General features: G+C 32.8%; 1 protein-coding gene across 1 annotated transcript; it reads right to left on the bottom strand.

The window, feature by feature from the left end:
- Positions 1–1,185: 1,185 nt before the first annotated feature.
- LOC127700579 (uncharacterized) lies at positions 1,186–24,702 on the bottom strand. Its single transcript, XM_052204129.1, has 12 exons — positions 24,439–24,702; positions 22,805–22,854; positions 21,584–21,689; positions 17,998–18,118; positions 16,076–16,191; positions 13,324–13,393; positions 9,690–9,787; positions 6,124–6,170; positions 4,963–5,068; positions 3,873–4,008; positions 2,320–2,429; positions 1,186–1,395 (listed from the first exon to the last, which is right to left on the bottom strand). Exons 1-12 carry the CDS (start codon positions 24,528–24,530, stop codon positions 1,317–1,319), a joined length of 1,131 nt encoding a protein of 376 aa, XP_052060089.1. The 5' UTR covers positions 24,531–24,702; the 3' UTR covers positions 1,186–1,316.
- Positions 24,703–24,713: the final 11 nt, after the last annotated feature.

The following is a 24,713-nucleotide window of genomic DNA, read 5'->3' as shown; positions in this document are numbered from 1 at the left end:
TATCCCGTCAGATTTGCTCTAAATGCTTTGGTTTCAGAGATATGAGCCAAAAACTGCATTTTACCCTATGTACTATTTTTTAGCCATGTCGGCCATCTTGGATAGCAGGGCGGGTCACCGGACACATTTTTTAAACTAGATACCCCAATGATGATTGTGGCCAAGTTTGGTTAAATTTGGCCAAGTAGTTTCAGAGGAGAAGATTTTTGTAAAAGATTACAAAAATTTACGAAAAATGGTTAAAAATTGACTATAAAGGGCAACAACTCCTTAAGGGGTCAACTGACCATTTTGGTCAAGTTGACTTATTTGTAGATCTTACTTTGCTGAACATTATTGCTGTTTACAGTTTATCTCTATCTATAATAATATTCAAGATAATAACCAAAAACTGCAAAATTTCCTTAAAATTACCAATTCAGGGGCAGCAACCTAACAACGGGTTGTCCGATTCATCTGAAAATTTCAGGGCAGCTAGATCTTGACCTGATAAACAATTTTATCCATGTCAGATTTGCTATAAATGCTTTGGTTTCAGAGATATAAGCCAAAATCTACATTTTACCCCTATGTTCTATTTTTAGCCATGGCGGCCATCTTGGTTGGTTGGCCGGGTCACCGGACACATTTTTTAAACTATATACCCCAATGATGATTGTGGCCAACTTTGGTTAAATTTGGCCCAGCAGTTTCAGAGGAGAAGATTTTTGTAAAAGTTAACAGACGACGCCGGACGACGACGACGACGACGACGACGGACGACGGACGCAAAGTGATGAGAAAAGCTCACTTGGCCCTTCGGCCCAGGTGAGCTAAAAATGGTGGATTGAATCTGGTTTTATAGCGCTAATAATGGTTCATTGTTGGAATACCGACTTTCTGTTGAAACATCAATCCACCGAACTCAACAAATATTCTGTTGATAAAAATATCCAGCTTTTTTATGATATCATCCACTGTGTATGTGTTATATAAAACAGACAAAAACTTGGAGAGAAAAATTTGGACTAAAAGAGGATTCAAACCAGGTATTGACAGTTAGGGTAACAATATTTTGCTTGAATGCATCACTCGGCACTTGACCCCAAAGCCACTTCCAGAGGCAAGCGTACGAAGCCAGGAACATGACAAATCCTATTATGCCAAGATGACGGCGGACCTGTTGGATCCAGGATTAAAAAAATATGAAAATATAATTTTTTTATTGCACAAGTAAGACAACTACACATATAATAACATTAACGGTATCAATGTTAATGAACCAGATGCGCATTTCGATAAATCAAGTAAATCAAAAGCCAATCTTAAGTACATTATCATTCTGTTTGTGTGAAAACTTTAAACTGAAATTGTAAGCCATTATCTTCCTGAATGTCTGGGTCAACTCCTTCCTCCCTGTAAATAATTTTCATAAATTTTAAATTAGACGATAATGTTAATAAGAAAATTTATAAGTATTGTTAGAAAATTCGTGCGAGTAACAAGTAAGCATTTCGTTATGTATAATGGTAAAGGCCATTTTCATATACTGTGCATTATTTCACCAATAACCAATATTACCGTCCTTACTATTAACACTGCAAGAAGAATGTATGATAAGCCCTAACACATTTGAAAAATCACATGTATGTACATGTATATATAAAATATGTAAGAACATATTAACCAAAAGAGCCAAAATAGAACAACCAAGGTTCTTCAAACTTTACTGCATTTTTGCATATTCATGTAATCTGAAGAGACAGGCATGCACTTTCTGTTTATATGTGGAGAGTTTTTGGAAGATTTTCAAGATGGTCAACTGTAGTCTTTTAACCAATATTCTCAATGCAAGTAAACTATTGTGTTATTAACTCCTTGAATCTTGAAGCCATATAGCCTTACAACTTTGTAGAACGTTTCTACATATACATTGAAAATATACACACATTGTGAGCATTTTTACAGATGTTCCAGGTTGTCAATTTTCAGCAGCATACTCAATAGAGGTTACACATAAAAAACTTTTTGCCATTACGCCTAGTAGTCTAAAGCTTTACAAATTTGTATGTATCTCCTTTATTTACTAGCTCTAAAAAATAATCCCGAATACACAACAACTACTAGTGTAATCAAAATTCATACGGCTTTTCAAATCATAAGGCATACACATTTTAGTCTTAACTTTTTTTTAATGTTATCTGTAAACAAGAGTTCCGCTAATAATTGTTCTGACTAAACCATTTTGTGTACCCGCTTACAAAGAACTTATTATGCACAATGTCATGGTATTTCACATATATGTATTTATTCTGCAAATGTAGAAACCCCAAAACATACCCAGTTTCCTTGAAACAACTTGGCATTAGAGGAAAGAATGTATCACTTGGGAAGTCCTTGTATATTTCTGTAAGGTATATTTTCTTACAACAGGGATGGTGTACTGCATTCTAAAATATCAAATGAAATACAAATCACTGATCCTAGCATCTAGTTTTTTGCTTTCATTTACATTCCATAATAAATGATTCAGGATATGGGTATACAATACTGAATGCGAAGAGGTAAGCAACTGAAGTGTTATAGACTGACCAATATCAGATAAAAGTTTATCTTTATCATTTGGGAACCTTATATAGATCTTCAACTGTTTTGGTTCTTATACATCATTGGCTTTCAAATATATGCTTGAGCATTCCTGGTAAAAGTAAATCTAGTAAAAGCACTTCGAACGCATTAAATTAATAACGTCTTGTTCTCTTTTCTTACAGCTATCAGTCCACAAGGGTATCATTAGCTCATTAGTTAGTACTTCGTTACTGACATGATTTATAACAAACCAGGCTTGTCCGTTTATAAACTTTGAAGTTTTTAAGAAACTAGGGTTTCAACTCCCTCAGGCAAAGTTGACATTAAATGGCTATATTTTTCAGTCCTTTTTTGGTCATATAGCTCTTCAACTGTTTCGGTTCTTATACGTCTTTGGCTTTCAAATATTCTGCTTTAAGTGTTCCTTACAAATTCTGCTTTAAGTGTTCCTTACAAATGTAAATCCAGAAAAGAGCTTCTGACACATGAAATTTATAACGTGGTGTTTTTCATTTTTTTTAATACCTGATAGATACATCCAATTTTGTTTTTTCTTTTTGTTAAAATTTTATTACAGTAACCACTTCCCTATAATTATTACATTATAAATACATGCAATGATTCAAATTGTCTTATATAGTGGTGCAGTGTCATAATAGAAGTTGTAGCTGATATCAGGAGCTTGTGGAACATCTCAATGATGGCAGTAGCTGAAAGACACAATTTGCGTCGGAGATTTGACAAAATTTGAAGAAGTTATTAACAAAATTATTAAACCGTAAATGTAAAAGATACGATTCTGAGCAAAACAGCTTTGAGAGATGCCTGGTAAAAATCAATGAGACAGCATTCCAGAGACACTATAATCCAAAAGACATATAGATAACAACGTCTTTTCTTCAACAATAAACAATTATTGTCAATCCGATATGTCCAGCTCTAAATCGTTCTCTACCTAACAGCTTAGAAAGTTGTAGTCTTTGGTTTTCTATGTTGTGTCATCTGTACTATTATTTGTCTGTTTGTCTTTTTTATTTTTGGCCATTGCGTTGTCAGTTTGTTTTCGATCTACGAGTTTGACTGTCCCTCTGGTATCTTTCGTTCCTCTTTTGTAAATATTTTATAAGGAGTAACCAGGATTTGCCTTGAACAACTATTCATGGACAAAATACTAGATATTGCCTAACGCTTGCTTATTTTCTTGTAAAGTAAATGTTTTATCTAAAGTGTGTTTGTCAATTTTCATATACTAATATCATATACTTTTTTACTAAAAACACCCATCTGTCAATGTTTAAACTTACATCATATACTTTTTGACCACCTAGCACCCATACTCGTTCACATTTTCCTTCTTGTTTCAATTTGTTTGCATATATCAAGGCTGCATCTAAGTTGTCTGCTACTTTATGTACATACTCATCTGATTCTAATTGATCCCTGTTGAATGTAAAACAATAGCTACGTTTGTAAATGTATTGTCTTTGTTTTACATTTATGCATCTCTCGGTTCTTTGTTCCGTTTTGCTGTCATACCTTAATTCGAAAGAATATCCTCATTAATACAAATATTACGATAAAGCATCGCCTTGTTTTTGACTGACTGATCAAATTACTTTTTTGAATGCTAACCACAGTCCTAATTTACTAGTGTATCATTTTAATCTTCTTAAAATCTTTTAAAAACTTTCGTTTCTTTGTATTCCTCTTTAAATAAAGTTTTGTTTCATTCTTATCCTCTGGAAATTAACTTTTTTAATTTTGATAGTTTCAGGCCCAATCAATTGTAAAAGTAAGTTATTGCCTGGAATTTTCTGAAAATTAAATGGCACTGTCTAGCTATGTACGTAAAAACAAAAGTTTGTTGTCACATTTTTCCTTTATTCGTCCATTTTATAAACATTATGTAGAAAAATAATCCCCTCCCATTTTTGTTGCCATAAATGGAGAATATGTCCATGGGACACAGATGATGCACCCGCTTGCATATAGCATTAGAAAAGGGCATAACTCCAGAACGGTAAAATGGACGACACCCAAATTCGAACTTCATCTGAGTTTTGTGGTAATAAGCATTGTGTTAAGTTTGATAACATTTGGTTGAAGCAAACTAAAGTTAGAGAACGGAAACCAATTTTAGGACGTATGTACGGTCGGATATGGGTAACACTTAATGCTCCCTCCAGGTGACGGCGGGGCAATAAAACGTTTATGTTAATACAGAGGCAAGTCAACACTCCAAGTATCTAGTTAACTCAAATGGTCAGTATAGAATATCTGTGGAAAGCGAAATTTGTATAATAATCAAGAATGAAAAAGTTTTCCAATATTTTTATTATTTTTTTAATTCGTATTCATTATATTCAACCATGAACTATGTTGAAACATCCTTACCTTTTCGAATGAGAAATAATGACGTTCCGAAAGCCAGGATTTGTCCGTTCCCGACCTTTTGTGCATTCCCATGTCATTCGTCCTTTTATCAACACTGTGTACTTTCCTGTAAAATGTTACAAATATAATTTGTCAATGATTGCATCAATTCACTTTACGAATGAGCAAACTTTCTAATAAGAAACAGCATGTCAACATTTGTTTAGTTACCATCGAAGTATAAAAATTAAACAAGAGAAATGGAGGGAATTTATAGCTTATAATCGCATATCTAGTTGTATAAGAAACTGATACAAGTTTTACATTTAATTCTCGTATTTTCAACAAAACCTATTTAAAACTATGGTTTGAGAAGGCAGCCATGCTGACCATCAAATCTATCCCAAAATCAAAAACATTAAGAAGAGCTGTTTACAATGAATCATATTGATTTAATTTGCTACATAATTTTCTTGTGAAAGACATTAACAAATATGTTAATTGCTTAAATCTTCGAACGTGTTCTGCAGTGGCCGCTATCTAGAACTTGTATAATATGCATCCGAAAACGAAATATTAGACAAGACAATCACAGCATCTATTATTCGTCGTATTTCTTTCTAGTCTGTTCAGTGATATCCAAGATGTTTACAGGTGTTTTCCACAGGATCCAATGAAACACTATGATCCGTAATTGCACATATAGTGAGTTTCATTCCAGATCATCATCAAATAGACTGTTTTAACATTATGCATGCTTAATAGTACTCAAGTTTATAAAGCAGTTTTCTATAACATCATGTTACACGTATCTCCAACAGGGCCCAACGTCAGGGTGACAATTTTGAAGTTTGGACCGGCTTAAAAACACCCTTCTTAGTAAGAAAATCCTATCATGATGAAGTATAATATCAATCAATTGTCCGAAATAGTTTCTGAAGATGTTTGAAGTGAAGAAAATCGAATAATTTCTTCAATACTTAAAAAAAGCTTAATTCTTGGTGGGGTATTTTATTTTATTAAATATGACAACATTATAATTTAAACTTCTGCCAAACTTTATGCTGTAGTTTTAACTACAGCAGAAAATGTTTTTGCAATGGTGTACATCACTACAAATTAGTCAATGGATCAATTTTTAAATTAACTGCATAAATAGGATGTTTTTTTGAAAACTCTTACCTTTAGTGTTTGGGCTACATTTCTGTGTATAATATTCGTAATCTTTCCTGTAAAACGTATTTCAATCAAATGTTTATTATATAAAAAATCAGGGAATATGTTATTATCTGTTATTGTACCGATTGAACGTTTCCTATTCCCGTTTGTGATATTGTGAATTCGCATGGCGGGTGATGCATGCATAGCAAGAGATGCATTCAGTCTCGCACCTTTTCATGGGATTCCCTCATTTTCTCCTTTTTAACTTGAATTGTCTCTTCCCAATAGATTTACGATATTTGAACATCAGGAAACAACTGTCGCCTTATTTAAGCAATGATACTTGTAGGTTATCAGCTTCAAGTTATACATAGTTACTGTAGGCATTTACCTAATCAGATAAAACACATACATTTGTATACAATGTGCAACCGGGGAGCATGATTTTCAATACAAAACCACTTTGACTCCACCAGGAATCGAACCCGTGACATGTGTGTTACAAGGCAGCATTCTCACCGACTGAGCTAAAGAAGTAAATCCCTAGTTCAACCACTGGCTAAGTATCAACTATTCAAGGGAAGCTATCCCATCACTCTTCCCTACCATTATGACTCTCACAACACATACCCTGGCTAGATATCCTTTCTAGCCGTCGTGGGTATTTTAGTTGGGCTCCAAATGTAACCGGAGAGAATGATTCTCAATAAAAAATCACTTTGTCCCACCGATACTTCTGTGTTACAAGGCAACACTCTAACCGATAGCGCTAAAGAAGTACTTCCCTAGCTCAACCACTTACGGCTTGTCTAGTATATACTATTCAAGTGAAGCAATCCCACCACTCTTCCCTGCCATTATGACTGTCACAACACATACCCTGGCTAGAAATCCTTTCTAACCACTGTGGGTATTTTAGTTATCCAAGCTAAGTCAGCAATCCCGTCACAAATGTTACGCTCATTTACACAATATCCTATTTCACCATAAAATATACTACTCCAAAAAGTAAACTGTTATACAAAGCTTCTTGTTGGTAAAAAAAAGTAATGGGACGAAATATGGTATAATATCGATTGACAATGAGACCACGACATTCAGGTAGTGTATCAAGATAAAAACACATCAGACGAGGCTCTTACTAAATCTGAGGCCCCTCATGGGGTTGTCCAAGTAACCCATAATCACAAATTTTTGGCCATTAATTATTTTTTTTAAACAAAATAATCAAATAATCAAAAATACAGTCCTAGATTATCAAATAATCATGCAATATTTAGTCTGTTAATCAAATAATCACTATAAAAACGGCAAAGTAATCACATAATAAAATAAACTGCTTCGCTGAGCGCAGCTGGATACGCCCGCAGAGGTCTAACCCTGAACAGTTGGGGCAAAAATGGACACAATATTCAAGCTTGATACAGGTCTGAATTTGGATTGTAATTAAATATTTGACATACATCTATTATAGGTTCTGAATAAATGTAGTCAAAGAACTTGAAGTTGGTTATATGAATTGAATTTATATTCAATTAAAGATTTCTTGCTGTTGTGCAATACACTGTGCTGTTGCGCAATACTTAGTAAAGCTGTTGTCAGACTATAAACAAATAAAATTTATAAAATTCTAAAGGGAGCTTACATCAATAGATATAAACAGTTCACCAAAGTTTCATACGAATTGCTGAAAGCATTTTTGAGTTTTTGTCTGAAAACTGGAAAATCCCCCTTTTTTAATGAATAAACCCCATAATTCGGAAATGTAAAATCTAAAATTAATAAAATTCTAAAGGGAGCTTACAACAATAGATATCAACAATTCATCAAAGTTTCATGAGAACTGCTGAAAGCGTTTTTGAGTTATTGTCCGAAAACTGGAAAATCCCCCTTTTTTTATGAATAAAACCCCATAACTCGGAAACGTAAAATCTAAAATTTATAAAAATCCAAAGGGAGCTCGTGTCAATAGATATAAACAATTAACCAAAATTTCTTGCAAGTTGGTGAAAGCATTCTCGAGTTATTGTCCGAAAACTGGAAAATCCCCCTTTTTTTTATGAATAAAACCCCATAACTCGGAAACGTAAAATCTAAAATTTATAAAAAACGAAAGGGAGCTCACGTCAATAGATATAAACAATTCACCAAAGTTTTAAGCAAATTGGTTAAAGCGTTTTTGAGTTAATGTCCGACATGTTGACGACGGACGGACGGACAGACGGACGTACAACGGTATACCATAATACGTCCCGTAAACGGGCGTATAAAAACCATGAGGAGGTTCAAATCTGTAACAAAGACAACATTATTCAATATCACGGACAATGAAGTGAAAAATTGGTGAATCCAGTCAGATAGAAATAAGCAAGAGAAGTGGACACCTTATAATTTTCATTACACCAAATTATTGCTCACCTATACTAGTCTTATCAGGAAACGAAACACTGAACAATGATCCATAATAATGAGGTTAAGATCAGATGAACTTCACCAGGACATTTCACGAACAGCTCACAATCATTCTATGGACCAAATGCAATTAACCTATCGCTTATGGACTGGTCCCTGAAACTAGAAGCTCTAAAGAATCTGTGTCGCTCACCGTGATGTACTGTATGTGCATATTCAACATTGTTCAATCCCCAACATCGTAGACTTGAATATAACATGATAATGCACGACTAAAATTTCTTTTTGTTGATCTTGTGTTGCTTATAGTTTTGTCTGTTTACAGTTTCTATCTATCTACTATTAGTATTTAAATAACGAAACTAACCTAACCAAGAAAACAAAACAAAACGCTGATCAATTAGTCATGAAAACGCTGTCAAAGTCAGAAGAACCCCGTCAGTTGGATATGTATTCATTACAACAATTCCATCTGATAAATTCAGTTGACATATCATTTAAAGTTACTGAGAAACTGATCTTACAACGGTTAACTTCAACGTTAATCAATGAAAAGTGAAAATGAATTAATGTAAGAAAAACACCTGTTAGATGGGCATGTAACCTTGACAAAAGATAGGCGAAAGAAACCAAAGGAATATTCAAACGCATGCGTCGAAAACAAATTGACAATGCCATGGCAAAAAACGAAAACCGACCAAATTTTCAAGATTGGTGCTGGGAAAGGAATTCTTAATCTCTCACATCTACTATCCAAGTGAGTGCATAAGATCACATAAGGACATCGATACTGTATTATTTTTATGTATGTTTTTTAAAGAATCCACAAATAATATTATTGAATGAAAGTCACACATGTGGAGCCGGATCTGCTTACCCTTCCAGAGCACCTGAGATCACCCCATTTTAGGTGGGGTTCGTGTTGCTCAGTCTTTGGTTTTCTATCTTGTTTTGTGTACTGTTGTTTGTCCTTTTCTTTTTTAGCCATGGCGCTGTCAGTTTATTTTCGACTTATGATTTTGAATGTCCCTTTGTTATCCTTCGCCTCTCTTTTCGCACAGCTAGAAAACAGCGAAGAGAAAAATGATGACATTGAATTGCTTCATTTTATATTGCAGCTGAGTGATCAAGTATTAGCAGAGTATGAGCAAGCTACTTGCATATAACACACTCACTCTATATATGGCCAGGGAAGTTCGTTGTTCATTCCAATTCCTCTGTTGCTACACATTGCTGCCATGATATCAAATTCACACATCTGGTTAATATTCTCCTAGAAAGGAACATGCATTTCTAATAATTTTTTTTTTAAATGTTCGAGAATTTCTTAAAAATGACTGGGTAGGAAATTACTATGGAAGTTATTTTTGGGCACCATTTTTTGGCGGAGCTTGATGTGAGAATAAACCAAATATTTATACCATATGAATGTTGTTTTTTGTTGTAATCTTGTAACAATGCTTTCAATCAAAGCACTGTAGCCATTCCACCCTGTACTACCCCGAATTGATTAGTAGATTCTTTATTGGAAAACCTTGTTAAAAAGTTTTAACTCCTAGTAATAAACTTTGATTTACATAGGAACTACATGCAAGTGTATTTATTCAAAATTGTTTAAAGAAGCTTCATCACAAACTAATTTATAAAGAACAAACAAGTTGAATTGTCAGCTATTGTGCACTGATGATACCCCAGCTATAAGTCTGTTCTTAACAGGTTGTGAAAACTCATCTCACATTATACCATGCTCACATAAAGCTGGATACCAAATTTCAGGGAGCTAAGATTTGTAGTTCCATAGAAAAATGTGAGGAAATTTTCATATATATATTTTCATAATGTGTAGGAAAATGTAAGTATTTGGTAAACAAGAAGTTGAAAAGCAATAAATATGAAAATATATCACACTGTAAAGCATCCTTACAAGAGGCTTGATACCAAATTTCCCTGAAACTCTGCTTTGTAGCTCCCAACAAAATTGTGAAGAGAACTTCATACATGGCCATTATGTAAAGAATATATAAAGTATTCAGTAAAAAAGAGATTGAACTGTTAAAACGCATTGCACTATATGGAATGCTCACATGAAGCTCAAAACCAAATTTATGGAAGCTCTGATATTTCATGAGAAAATTATTACTAAATATTCCATGGGATGGACAGAACCAATGGACAGAGGTTAACCTGTTTATCCCCCTTCTTTGGAGCTGGGGTATAATTACATGTGAAAAGTTGGTGTGAGATGATTGAAATTGTGTTTTATGCTTTCTTTAAGTCATTGACACATATATGGTTTAATTAAACACATTTTTTTAAATTTTGTCTCGTCTTAAAATCCGAGATTGACCAACTTAAAAACCAAATGATTAAAAACAGTTTATTGTGAAATAAAAATTATGTCTGCACTATGGTGTAAGATAGTCACAATAACACACAATGACATAAACATACTAGCACTATTGCATATATTTGTTTGTTACATAACTGCATGATTTTAAGAAATATGAAAATTTTTTCAGTAGATAAAATGAGCTCAATAGAGCAACCGGTGATCACTAAATTTACATTATAATCATTTTCAAGTATAAAGTTTTACAATTTTGAAAGAAAAGGAATTATCTTTTTAAAAAAAACATATTATCATTGTAGTTTCTCTGTAAAACCTAACAATGAATGGTTGTATGTAGATGCAAAGGGTAATTGGCATATCAATAAGCTTAATATAATGAACTAATTCTTTTGTCCAAAGATGGAAAATTTTAACTTTAGATGCAAATTCTTTTTATATTTCAATTAAAGAAGAAGCACTGATTTTCAAAAAAAATCTTTTTCTAAATATTTGTTATATTATATTTAAGGTAAAAAAGGGGGTAATTCTTCATTGCAAAACAAAATCATTTCCTGTATTATTTTTTATCAAATTTTCCTTTCAGTGATATTTGTAACCTAAATTTTGGATTAATTACAGATGCTTGTTGCACAGATTTTATAAGTAAATAAATGGAGAATGTGTCCATGGGACACAGATAAAGCCCCCGCTTGCATATAATGTTATAAAGGAACATAACACAAGAATGGTAAAAGTGAAGCTACCCAAATTCATATTTTATCTGTGTTTTGTGGTAATAAGCATTTTGTATAAGATTCATAACATTTGGTTGAGGCAAACTTTAGATACTGGAAACGAAAAATTCAGCAATTTTTCCATTTGTAAAGGGGCATAACTCTAGAAAGGTAAAAGTGACGCCACCCAAATTCATACTTGATCTGTGTTTTGTGGTAATAAGCATTAGGTATAACTTTATGAACATTCAGTTGAGGCAAACTAAAGTTAGAGAATGGAAACCAATTTCTGGACATACGGACAGACGGACAAGGGTAAAACCTACGGTGGGGCATAAATAGACCCAACTTGTATTTTTACTACTATAGATGTTATTTTTTTCTTTTTCTTAAACAAATAAATCAGCCATCATTGATCCTTAGTTTAGAAATCAAAAGTTATACAAAGGTTAAGGATTAAATCTAACACCTTTATATTGATCAAAAATCTATTCTATACTAGTGAGGTCAAGAATTATGTATTTAGCTGTATATTGATTTGTGTAATGAAGGGTCTGCCATGCTATGCATAAACTCAATAATTTGATCAATGAAGATTGGAGGCATATTTAAACAGTTCTAATAATCACTCCAACCTTAGTGTTTAATTGTTTCTTCATTAAGACAGTTCATTCATACTAGTATTGTATTAATATTCTTGCTTATCTAAAAAGCAAAAAATGGAGAATGTGTCCATGTGACATAGATGATGCCGCCGCTTGCATATAATGTTATAATGGGACATAATCAAGAACGGTAAAATTGATGTCACCCAAATTGGAAACTGACCTGTGTTTTGTGGTAATAAGCATTGTGTATTATTAAAGTTTCATAACATTTGGTTGAGGCAGTTAGAGAATGGAAACCAAAAACTGACAAAACTAATGACATTCTTTCTTGATAAAAATGCTCTAAAGATATAACCAAAATGTTTACAGTTCATTTGTGTATACTTACATGAGAAGTATTAAGAACTAAATTTCAGTGTATATAGATTAAGTGGCTTACCTGGGTACATCCTATTGATGTTCTAATCTTTCCAAAATTTCTTTACTTTTGTCTTAGTGAAAGTCCATTTAATAAATTAAGAATTACAGGAAAATACTAAAGGAGTATACCTAAGGATTTGATGCAGTATAAATTCACTGGCCATCCAACCCAATGAAATTGACTTAAAACAGGAATTGATAATTGATTTATGTAAGGAATTATGGAATACATGGAATAGTTGTTGTTAACATTATAATTATTGTATATTTCAAATTACTCAAATAAGTGATCCTGAATTGTGTTATCCAAAATTGAAGAATAAATTTTTGTATTATGGAAAATAGGAGAAAAAAAAGATTACAGGGTGTAGCTTTCAGTGTAGAAAGCTAACAAAAATGAAATGATTCAATTGTAAATGAGTATAACCATCAACAAGAAGTGTTTCCATCTGCTATTGATAAGCAAAGGAATAATATATGGTGTATGTAAATAAAATGAAAAGGCAAACAATGTTAACAAAAATTAAACTTTATCAAAAATGACATATAATTTTCATATCTAAACATGACTAAACTTTATGGACAGTCCTTTACAGTTTAATAACAGCAACACTTTTGAAAGAGAACCTTATTAACAAATAATACAATGAAGTGCAAATGAAGTATGGATAATATGAATATGAACAACAGCAATGGGTGATGTGTTTAGTTATCTGACCTTTTCATAAACTTCAAAAATAAAGTCAATATCATTTTCTGTCTGTTTCCCCTTTGGTACTCCTTCATAACTGAAATAGTAATAAAGTATATATACAGTTTGGCAATGCACAAGGTAATGTTTACATACAATATTAATGATGTCTTTACACTAAATCCATTGGATGTGCACTGATTTATATTATGACTTGAATACATGATTTTCTATTAGACTTTAGTTGTTATTGGCTTTGAACGAGGAGTATATTAAGAGCAGTACTTTGCTTCTTTATAGTTATTTTTCAGTTGTTTTTGTGCTTTGTTTCGATCTGATGAGTCTAGACCATACCTGTCAACCTATGAAAATGAAAATGCAGGTTATGACCTACATTGAAGAAGACAATCTCAGGTCATAAGGTGTAGAAACTTTTTTCAGCTGAATTTAAGTATTTAGGAGACATTTCTTTGTGTTTTAAATGGAACAGTTTCCAAAATATGTTCACATGGTGAAATACTAACTGAAAATAATTTGAAATTCATTGCAATATAAGCTATTGAACTATTGATGTGTTGTACTTTGTCACTTCATACCAAGCCATACCCCCTCTTCTTGTTTCATTCATAGTTATATATATCAATTCTCAGGCTACTTTATTTTTAATCTTTTTGATTCCCAGTACATCATCACAATGTATAGCCACAAAGTTTTTGATATTGGAATATGATAAAAAAAAAAATTAAGCATTTAAAGGAAGTAGAGATAAAAGAATTAATTTTCAAAATAATTTTATAATTGTTCTAAGGTAGATTAATAAAAGAAAGTAATATTCTGATATGTATTTGCATACAATTTGTTTTAGATTTAATCTATTTCCCAAAAACAAACATAAAATTAAGGAGTATATTGTGAAAGGTGACAAAAAAAGGGGAAGTAACTCAAATTTATTGTCAAAACAACTTTGAAATAGGGTCATTTAACAACCCAGCGGGTATTTAAAAAATCCAATGTATGGGGTGAAATTCTCGGGTGTGACCCGCAGGATAAGAGTCAGTTGACAGGTATGGTCTAGACATTTTCAACTGATTTTAATAGTTTGTTCTAATGTTGTGCTTTTACACCACTGTCCCAGGTTATAAGGTGGTTTAGGCACCACCAATCATGTTTAACCCTCCCTCATTCTGTATGTGCTTGTCCCAAGTCTTTTTATCATATTTCTTTTGGACATAAATCATGCCATTGGTTTTCTTGTTTGAATTGTTTTACATTATGTCATGTCTGGGCCTTTTATATCTTGAGATGCTTATATGGGTTTTACACACTTTTGAAGACCGTAAGGTGACCTCTAGGTCATTTGGTCTCTGGTGGATAGGTGTCTCATTAGCAATCATACCAAATCTCCTTATTTTATAAGGGCTCTGTTGTCTTTTTAAAAGCAGATCTAAAGAACAAGACTTTTACATATATTGCATTGGTATTGTAAATCTAACTCAACTGTCATTGGCATATTGATTAGCTACTCTGGGATGACGTCCCATTTCTTGGCCAGTATCTCCATAGGAACCTTATGTTATTTCTATGGGTTGTTTTACCAATACCATCAAATATTTAAAAAATAAGTCTCTTGTGTGTTGCTATCGTTTTATGTTAACACCTGATAATAAGTGTATTGCACAAAAGCTGTTAATAAAAGCACAATAACATAACTGCTACACCTCTATCAGCAAAGTAACCTGATAATGTTATCATATTGTTTGTAAGAACAGAATCCAACCACATTTTCTTATTTTCATATTGTATAGGGTTTCATATACAGTAGATAAGAATAACATTTCCAATTATATTTCAGAATAATACAATAAATACAATAAAGTAAGGTATTCAATTTGGGATCTGAAAATCTTGTTGCTGTATTAGTTGATAAAATGTGCATAGATTTAACTACCATGAGTCAACACTTAAAAAAAAGTAATACCTTGACCTATAAATTTGGTTTCAATTTGGACATAGGTGTCACAATTTTTTTTTATTTACCACAGGCTATGTTAGTTAAGGGATAAAATCCACAGGAACATAAACTGTTGTAGCAATTACCCTAAAGACCATCTTTGAAAGGTTCAGTGTCATACAAGTGAGAGGTTTAGCTACCTTTAAAACCAGGTTTAATCCACCATTTTCTACATAAGGAAATGCCTGTACCAAGTCAGGAATATGACAGTTGTTTTCCATTTGTTTGATGTGTTTGAGCTTTTGATTTTGCCAATTGTTAAGGGACTTTCCGTTTTGAATTTTCTTATGTATTTTTGTTGTTTTAGTTTTCACAAGTACTTCACTGGTTTGGAGAAAATATTTCAAGTGTTTACCATCAAAGACTATATCTTTAGATCAAATCACGGGGGGGTAGAACCTTTATCGGGACTCAGGAATCGGGTGTTTTTATGCTCAGGATTACAGGATTGGTCCTTTTGGGATCCGGGAATTCTTTTTTCGAATTTCGGGATGTCGGGATTTAATTTTTTTTAAATTCGGGACCTTGGGATTCCATGTTTTTAAGCCCGGGATTTCGGGATCAGGACCCCTCCTCTCCCCCCCCCCCCCAATCACCTCTGGTAAAGTGTTCAATACACAGAAACTACCAGTAAAGGTATGAATATGTCATCTCGTGTATATCAATTCTTATCAATGTAAAAACAGATCTAAAAGTGCTTGCTTCACTTATTCAATACTTATGTATGTTTGAATGTAGTAACCCAATTATAATTTAGAATTTACCTACTTTTCTATAATCTTGTACAGGTTCTCATCAAACTGTGGAAGGAATGTATCACAATCATAATCAGCTAAAATCTTAGTCAGGAATATTCTTATATCATAATCTGAATCCATTGCTGCCTGAAAAGACAAACAGTGTAACTTTAAATACTTTTTTTAAATTCGTGAGGTCAAAAGTATGCAAGTAGTTGATGCTAAATTTCATTCTACCATAAAATTTAATATTTTTTTATATAAAATTTAGTCTATGTTTCATACATCTGAATTATCTGCAGCGTGGGAAAAATAAAAAATTTGCTAGGCCATACTTAAAAATATTGTAGTTCGCCCAAACCCTACCCAATGGTAGAGACAGTGGGTAGGTAGGAAGGCATTTTCTTTTTTTTTTCGTCAAAGAGAAATAGAAGTGTCTGATGTTTTTTAGTCTTCATACCTATCTGATTAAAAAAAAACTTTTTCACACCAGGACAACAAAAGATTTTGAGTAGGCTGCTATTTTCTGGGTACGTAGGATTAGGGCAAACAACCATATTCTTTTTTATGGCCCTACTCTTTTCCCATTCCATTTTTTCAATCTTAAGGTAAAAATCATGGTAGTTTATTAACGTAATTATTATTTCTTTGCTAAGACTTGGTCGAGTAGTTAAATATACAAAAAATGCAAAATATTGATATACAATCAGGTTAATATCCAGCTCATGACATAGATCAACTTGTTCTACTATGAACAATTTTATGACTTGGAAGCTTTAAACTGTTAAAAATTATCAATAATATGCTTATAGTTGATGCATACCTGTCAACCTTTGAAAATGAAAATGCAGGTCATGACCTGCATTGAGGAAGAAAATGTCAGGTCATAAAGCGTACAAACTTTTTTTCGGTTGAATTTTAGTATTTAAGAGGTTTTTTTTATAATACATGTTTATACTACAATATATACCAGTTTCCTACCAATGTCCACCATTGTATTTGTTAAATACATAAATATCTATCATTAATTAAATATCTTTTTTAAGCAATGCTCTTTAATTGTTTTATGCACACAACTTTTTATAAACGAATTTCATAAACCTCAGCTATAATTAGAAATCAGTTATGGCTAATGTGCTCCTTTACACAAGAGGAAGATAAGAGAAAGAAGTAAGTGTGTTTAATTCCATTGCAATATCTAGAGCATTTGATTTGACTCAAAGCTTTTACATTTAACTGATAACAAAATTAAATGATTTAAAATAGTTTATAAGCGACTTATATCTCTCCAACAGAAATGTATTTAGAGGTTCAAATTGTTTTGAAAGGATTTTTATAGGATAATTGATATTTGCAAATGGCAAACATATAATCAGGACATTGTATGGCAAGCTTGACTGGCTTCAACCTTTCTGGTGAACAATTAACGAGATAATAAGCGAATTGTTACTTTTCAATCAAAGGAGTGTCAAAAATATGTTTTGATAGTTTTATTCATCCAATTAAGAGCAAGGTAAATAAGCCAATCCTATGTTTTCTTTTTCAAAGGAAAAAAGCCGATAAAACTGAATGTATATGTCACTTCAAAATACCGGAATCAATACTGGTCAGAAATGAGGGTGAAAACGGGTCATTTTCTGAATTCCAGAGTTATTTGATCACCAATCTGGTATTTTAAAAATCCCGGGTGAGAGGGGAAATTCACGGGTCACACCCGCAAAATACGGGTCAGTTGACAGGTATGGTTGATGGTGTTGACCATAGGTCAAGGACGGCAATTTATGTAAAAATTACTGCATTAACATTCAAATTTTATGTAAACATTCAACAAAACACATTTTAAACAATATGATATGGTTTATAGTAAACACAAACATTAACAATTTGCTATGATTGTTACCAAAAGGTTGAAACAAACTACCAAGAATGTCAACAGAAACTGTGTATATTGACCTTATAGATAGAACTTCCTCCAATGACATATATGGATTCCACTTTGTCTGACAAGTCTTTGTTCACCATGGTGATAGCGTCATCAAAACTTCTGGCTATGTACACACCAGGTGGAGCTTCTCTGTAATGGAAGGTTGACAATAAATTATTATAGAGATAGCTCCACCAAAACATCTAGCTATGTACACATCAGGTGGTGCTTCTCTGTAATGGAAGGTTGACAATAAATTATTATAGAGATAGCTCCACCAAAACATCTAGCTATGTACACATCAGGTGGTGCTTCTCTGTAATGGAAGGTTGACAATAAATTATTATAGAGATAGCTCCATCAAAACTTCTGGCTATGTACACACCAGGTGGAGCTTCTCTGTAATGAAAGGTTGACAATAAATTATTATAGAGATAGCTCCACCAAAACTTCTAGCTATGTACACATCAGGTGGAGCTTCTCTGTAATGGAAGGTTGACAATAATTGTAGAATACCTAATCCAAGCTTTCAAATAAAATAAAATAAAGCAGTCAACTAGTGACTAAACAACACATTATTTCATGAAAGCATAGCGCAATTGGAACTTCCATTGTTTTAAGGTCACAAGTTGGATAATTTTTGATATTTGAATTCTTGGATTAGGCCAGACTTAAAAATATTTCTGTTTGCCCAAACCCTACCCACCAGTCTCAGATGTGGGTAGGTAGGTAGGGAATTTTTTTTTTTTTTTTACTTTTAGAGAAAAATAGGGGGAAAATTATTTTACCTTGTTAACAACTTTTAAAATGAAAGACTATTATAGAGTTTTGTATAAATTGTCAGACACATATATGCCAGGATCTATAATTTTGTACTATATGATCTTTTCTATTGACAGTTTTTTTTTCAGCATTCCACCTCAATGTTCACACTTTTTTCTGAATGTTTACATTGTAAATACAGACAAACATTTTAAATGAGTTTATACTCAGTACTACGAGGGAAAAATATTTCCCTGAAATAAGAAAAGAGATCACTGATAAAATCACACCAACAAAATGGAACTGTACATTCACAAACAAAACTGCGATAGTACAATTGCTTATAGACTGTTCAAAATATAAGGAGCTGTTTAATAACTGTGAAAAATTCAAGGAAAATATTGAAAACAAAACCAAAAATATGTTATTCCAAATGCATATAGAAAGATTGAAAATTATGGACAACAAATAGCAAGATTGATTTTTGATTTTTTGTGTTTTACGCCACTTTTAAGCACCGCTTTTGGGCTATTTCGTGGCGGCCAGTTTTTATTGGTGGAGGAAGCCAGAGTGCCCGGAGAAAACCACCAACCTTCGATAGGAAAACTGACAATCCTAGTCAATTAAGATTGGAGTCAAGTGCACCAGCAGGAGCGGGGTTCGAACTCACAACCTCAGTGTTGACTGGCTAGTGATTACAGTAGTAACTACTTAGACCAACTACTTAGACCACTTGGCCACCGAGGCCCCACAAATAGAAAGACATATATTGCATATACGTATATATATACATATATATCTCAAAATGGAGAAAATGACAACCAAATGAAAATAGTGATTATCATAAGTGACATATATATACCGACAAAGAGTCTGTCATATAACAATTGTAAGAAATGTAAAGAAGCTCTGGACAAATATTAAAAGCTATGAAAATGAAATTAAATAATTAATAAAAAGGTCCCTGTAAATATGCCATGCATGATACTTTTATTGTTTTATATTTATATGTGCTGTACATATGTTGGAAAAAACGTTTTTTTTTTATTCTTTAAAATTTTAAAGTTAAGGAAAAACTCCATATATTTGGAGGGTCTCCTAATTCAAGGAGGCTCATACTAAGAAGAAGAATGGAAGAAGTTTTTTTGAATACAAAATTCAAATTACAAAACACTTGAACAAAACATTGTTGACAGAACTTCTGTCAGAATAATATCATTTTAATCAAATTTTAATGCCAAATCAAATTCCTGAACAACTTGGATTGGTTCCTCAAAATCGGGCTCAAACGAGTGTCCCGATCGGTCAGAGACAGTCACACAAATTTCATCAGTTTTCCGTAGCATGAAATCGTCATCACACACTTTATCAAACACCTCTTTCCATGTTTTTGCATTTTCAAAACGATAGAATTTGTTGGAAACTACGGGTTTTGATTTTAATCCAACCTTTATTTGTACTAGACGGTAACGTTGTTTTTCATCCGTATTAATTGGAGGCTTTAATACATAACACAAATTGATAAAGCGCGGTCAGATCGGATCAGGTTATTCTATGCAACAAACTCAAGAGGGATACGGATACGACAAAACTCCGCAAAAAAAAAAAAAACGTCGCGAATTTTGAATAAAAATTTTTTTTGACTCAGGTGCTTTTTTATGGGTCGGTCGGGTTAAGGCAAACCAACCTATTCTTTTTTATGGCCTTAGTTATTCATTTTCTGGGCCTTTTATAGCTTGCTATGTGGTATGGTTTTCCTCATTGTTGAAGGTCGTATGGTGATCTATAAATGCTAACTTCTAACGGTGTATGGTCTCTTGTGGAAAGTTGTGTCATTGGCAATCATACCACATCTTCTTTTTTGTTTAGTTCTGTAGTACTTAGTAAAAGCCTAAACTTCAAAGACAACACTGACTGATGTTTACAGAAAACATTGTTTCATAATACTTTCATTACTACTGCTCATCATGTACCAATCAAATACAATGTTTAAGTATACATTAAAAAAATCATTATTTAATGTATGGTGAAATCAGCAAATAGTTATACACCCAATGGTTGTCCTGTGGAGCTTGCTTGTCAAAAAATTAGTTAAAAATTTCTTAATGTTGGTAACAGTTTACTTCTAACTGGTGTATATTCTAGTTGTGTGCAATCTCCAGTTTTCTGAGTAAGGTTTAGGGGGTTATTGTTTTTCTGGGTTTTTTTTAGCCATTGTGTTGTTTAACTTTTAACATAACTATTATTGCCCAATTGATATCTTAATCTTCCTATGTATTTATAAAATTTTAAACAAATAAAGTCTTACATTGGCAAGAGTCCATTACAAATGTCTACATCATTACAATACCCAAAGCACATACAATACCCAAAGCACATACAATACCCAAAGCACATACAATACCCAAAGCACATACAATACCCAAAGCACATACAATACCCAAAGCACATACAATACCCAAAGCACATACAATACCCAAAGCACATACAATATCAATGAAGGTTGGTATGAAGAATATACAAAATTAGGATACAGGAAATGCAATTTACAGTTAGGCCTAAATTAATATATTGTTTGTTTCCCCAATCCCGACCCTGCCAAGCAGGTGTGGGTAGGTAGGTAGGGAAATAATTTTATTTTTCCAAAAAGCTTGAACATTATCGGATGATCCGGCAAGCCTGAAAATCGGAAATGAATAAAATAATATTTGACTAAGTTTTGACAATAAAATTTTATGAGTAGGACCATTTTTGCAGGGTCGGTCAGGATTGGGGAAACAAACAATATTTTATTTTAGGCCTTATTGGATAATATAATTCAATCAAAAAGTGAGATATTTTTTCAGTATTTACTTCATTTCTCTGCTGAGTATAATGTTGATTCTTTTAGGAAGTGGCCTGAACTTTTCTGGTATAGAAAACCATGTCTTCCTTCCCATAATCACAACATTCTTCTTGTCTGTAAACAAAAATTTAAGCAATGTTAAGACATGAAATGGATAAAAATTCTTCATTTATTCTTCAGCCAAACTACTACACTTGACCTCAATTTTGTAATCTGTAACAACATTAAATTTGAAAAGCAATGGTTGTAAAGTTCTCAAATGTTTTCTGTCAGGACATATTTAGCAGTTTAAGTAAATAAACACAGAAACAAGAGAGATTTATATGAAATTAAATTAAACTGTTGTTTGAATGAGTTTTAACAAGAAATACAGTAAGATGTTTGCAGATCAGAACCAATTTGGCTGAAATGTTCTGAATGTGTATAAAAATTTATTTTTTAAAGTTTGCTTTGAAGAAACATAATCTTATAGAGAAGAAGGATATGGGGTCCATCCATGACACATAATCAGTATATGCACAGCAAAAAACACAAAAAGCAAAGGAATAGTGCTTTCATTGTTGTCATCTCAAAGTCACAGTAAGGCCTTCTACATGGAACATAAAAGCTCTCACCTCACTGCATGTTTAAGTCAACCCCTAGCACCAGTCTGTTTTTAAGTTACCTGGATGGCTTAAATGTCGAGAAACTGCTTGCAAATTTTTGTGTGAGTCACAGAAGCTAAATAATTAATATTGATCAATGTTAACAAAGCAATGCATTTCATGGGGTATCAATGTTTGTAAATTTTGACTCAAAAAAATATTCAGGACATGTTCTAACAAAATATAAGTTTCATTAAAATTCATGCTATTAACTCTTTAAGTATTTTGTCACTGGGAACCAATATGGAATAGGTTTCTGATTTTCATTAAGTTTGGTTAAATTTGGCCCAGTAGCTCCTCTGAAACTGCTGGGCCAAATACAACCAGACTTGGCCACAATCATCATTGGGGTATCTAGTTTAAAAAATGTGTCTGATAACCCCGCCTGCTAACCAAGATGGCTGACATGGCTAAAAATAAAACATAGGGTTAAATGCAATTTTTGTCCATTATTTTGAAATAGAGAAAATCTGACAGGACCAGGTGAGCTGAAAAAGCTTAAACTTTTTCTTTTTAAAGTGGTGATAGTCTTAGTAATGCAATTTATATAAACATATTTAAGTGACCTGAAACTTGGTAAATTACCTGGGTTCTTTGTTTCCATGGTAATCTTTTTGAAAAAGTCCATATCTTTCCTGAAAAAAAAAATGTGAAAATAAAACAAAAGTTAGTGCAATTTAACAAGTTCAAGGTTAAAAATGGTGAAGTAACTGAAATTGCACCAGGGTAATTCATTTGCTGTATACAATATTGTGTGAATTTATCTAACTTAAAGTTTGGAAATATAATAATATATATATAATATTATAATAATATTGATTATATATGAAACCGCTGTGCCCTTGACATGTTCGATATTTTTCATTTCTAGTTAAGGTACTAAATGAATTTGTAGATTCAGGTACATCTGCATATAACCTTCTTTTCTGATTAAATCTACTTTTCAACTTTTGAAAGTATTTATTTGCAAATAGTCAAATCTGATCAACTGCAAAAGTAGTAGTCAACTCGGACCATCTATATCCACTCAGATAAAGTATAAAAAGAGAGTTTGGACTATTTAAAATGATTATAAATGACAAATTGTTATATTTCAAATAAAAGATGGAATCCTTTAAATGTAGCTGAATTAGCAAAACATTTTCAAAATAATTTGTTTAATGTGAATTCAATTCTAATTATTTCCATTTACCTAATGTGTACATGGCATTAGGCACAGATATGTCCAGTGTTTTGATAAGAAATGCAAAAAGTCACACAATTCTAAAAATGAATTCTAACTAGTGAGTTACCTGTGTACCTTCATGTATATTCTCCTATCAGAGATATGAAATGTAAAAAATGTGACATAATTATATGAATAAACTGGAGAACTTGATTCTCAAAAGAAAATCACACTGTCTCCTCAGGGATTCAAACCCTAGACCTCTGTGTTACAAGCCTTGAAGGCAGCACTCTAACCTGCTAACCGACTGAGTTAAAGAAGTACTTTCTTACCTCAACTGAGCTTACAGATAAGTATCTACTATTCAAGGGAAGCAATCCCATCACACTTTCCCCACCTCAACAGTCATCATACTATTATGACTCTCACAACAGATACCCTGGCTAGATATCAATCTTCTCTAACCACTGTGGTTTTTTTAATATGGCACCAAATGTAACTGGAGAGCATGAAAATCAAATAGTCTCCTCAGGGACTTGAACCTAGGACCTCTGTGTTACAAGACAACTCTCTAACTGACTGAGCTAAAGAAGTTCTTCCTTAGCTCAACGGCTTACGGCTGACTAAGTATCTGCTATTCAAGGAAGCAATCCCGTCACATGTAATAAATCCAAACTCTCATTTTATACTTAGTCTGAAATGACTTTAAAGGCGGTTCAACTTAACTTTATAGACGGTCAGAGTTGACTTCAAAGACTATTTGCTTTGTTTTTTTTGTACACAGCACAAGTTTTCTTTGGGCTGTGTTGTCTTGCACACCACCAGATGAGTGTCATGCCTATTGGACAGCACACTGCTCCTGTGCCAAAAAATCAGGACAGGAACAATGAGCTGCATCAGCACCTATAATATTGCTGCATGTTTGTATGCACTGTATGTATATCACGAACAATCAAATATTCATATGTCATGTATATCAGACAAGATTGATGCAGTGAAAAGGGGAACTTAATCTTAACATATGATAATGTCTGATGTCACATCATATGTATACCTTATTCTCCATGGAAGTTTCCCATTTATACCTATGCCTCTACTATTACAAGCTGCTACAACTAAATTCAATGTGGATTTGGTTTTGGACATGATTGTCAACCTTAGTTTCTCTTTGCTTCACACTTTGAGCGGGAAATATACAGTTGCTTCCCTTTAACAAAAAACATTGTCTAATCATTAACAATTTTGGTTGATTTTATAGAGATTATTGCGGACCTCCTTGAGAACACTACTGTAGGCATCGACAACAAGTTTAAACGCGGACTTCATAGA

This window comes from Mytilus californianus, unplaced genomic scaffold, assembly GCF_021869535.1.
Source record: "Mytilus californianus isolate M0D057914Y unplaced genomic scaffold, xbMytCali1.0.p SCAF_5, whole genome shotgun sequence".
Classification (NCBI taxonomy): domain Eukaryota; kingdom Metazoa; phylum Mollusca; class Bivalvia; order Mytilida; family Mytilidae; genus Mytilus; species Mytilus californianus.
The sequence above is the reverse complement of the archived record's forward strand: the minus strand, read 5'-3'. Positions and strand labels throughout refer to the sequence as shown.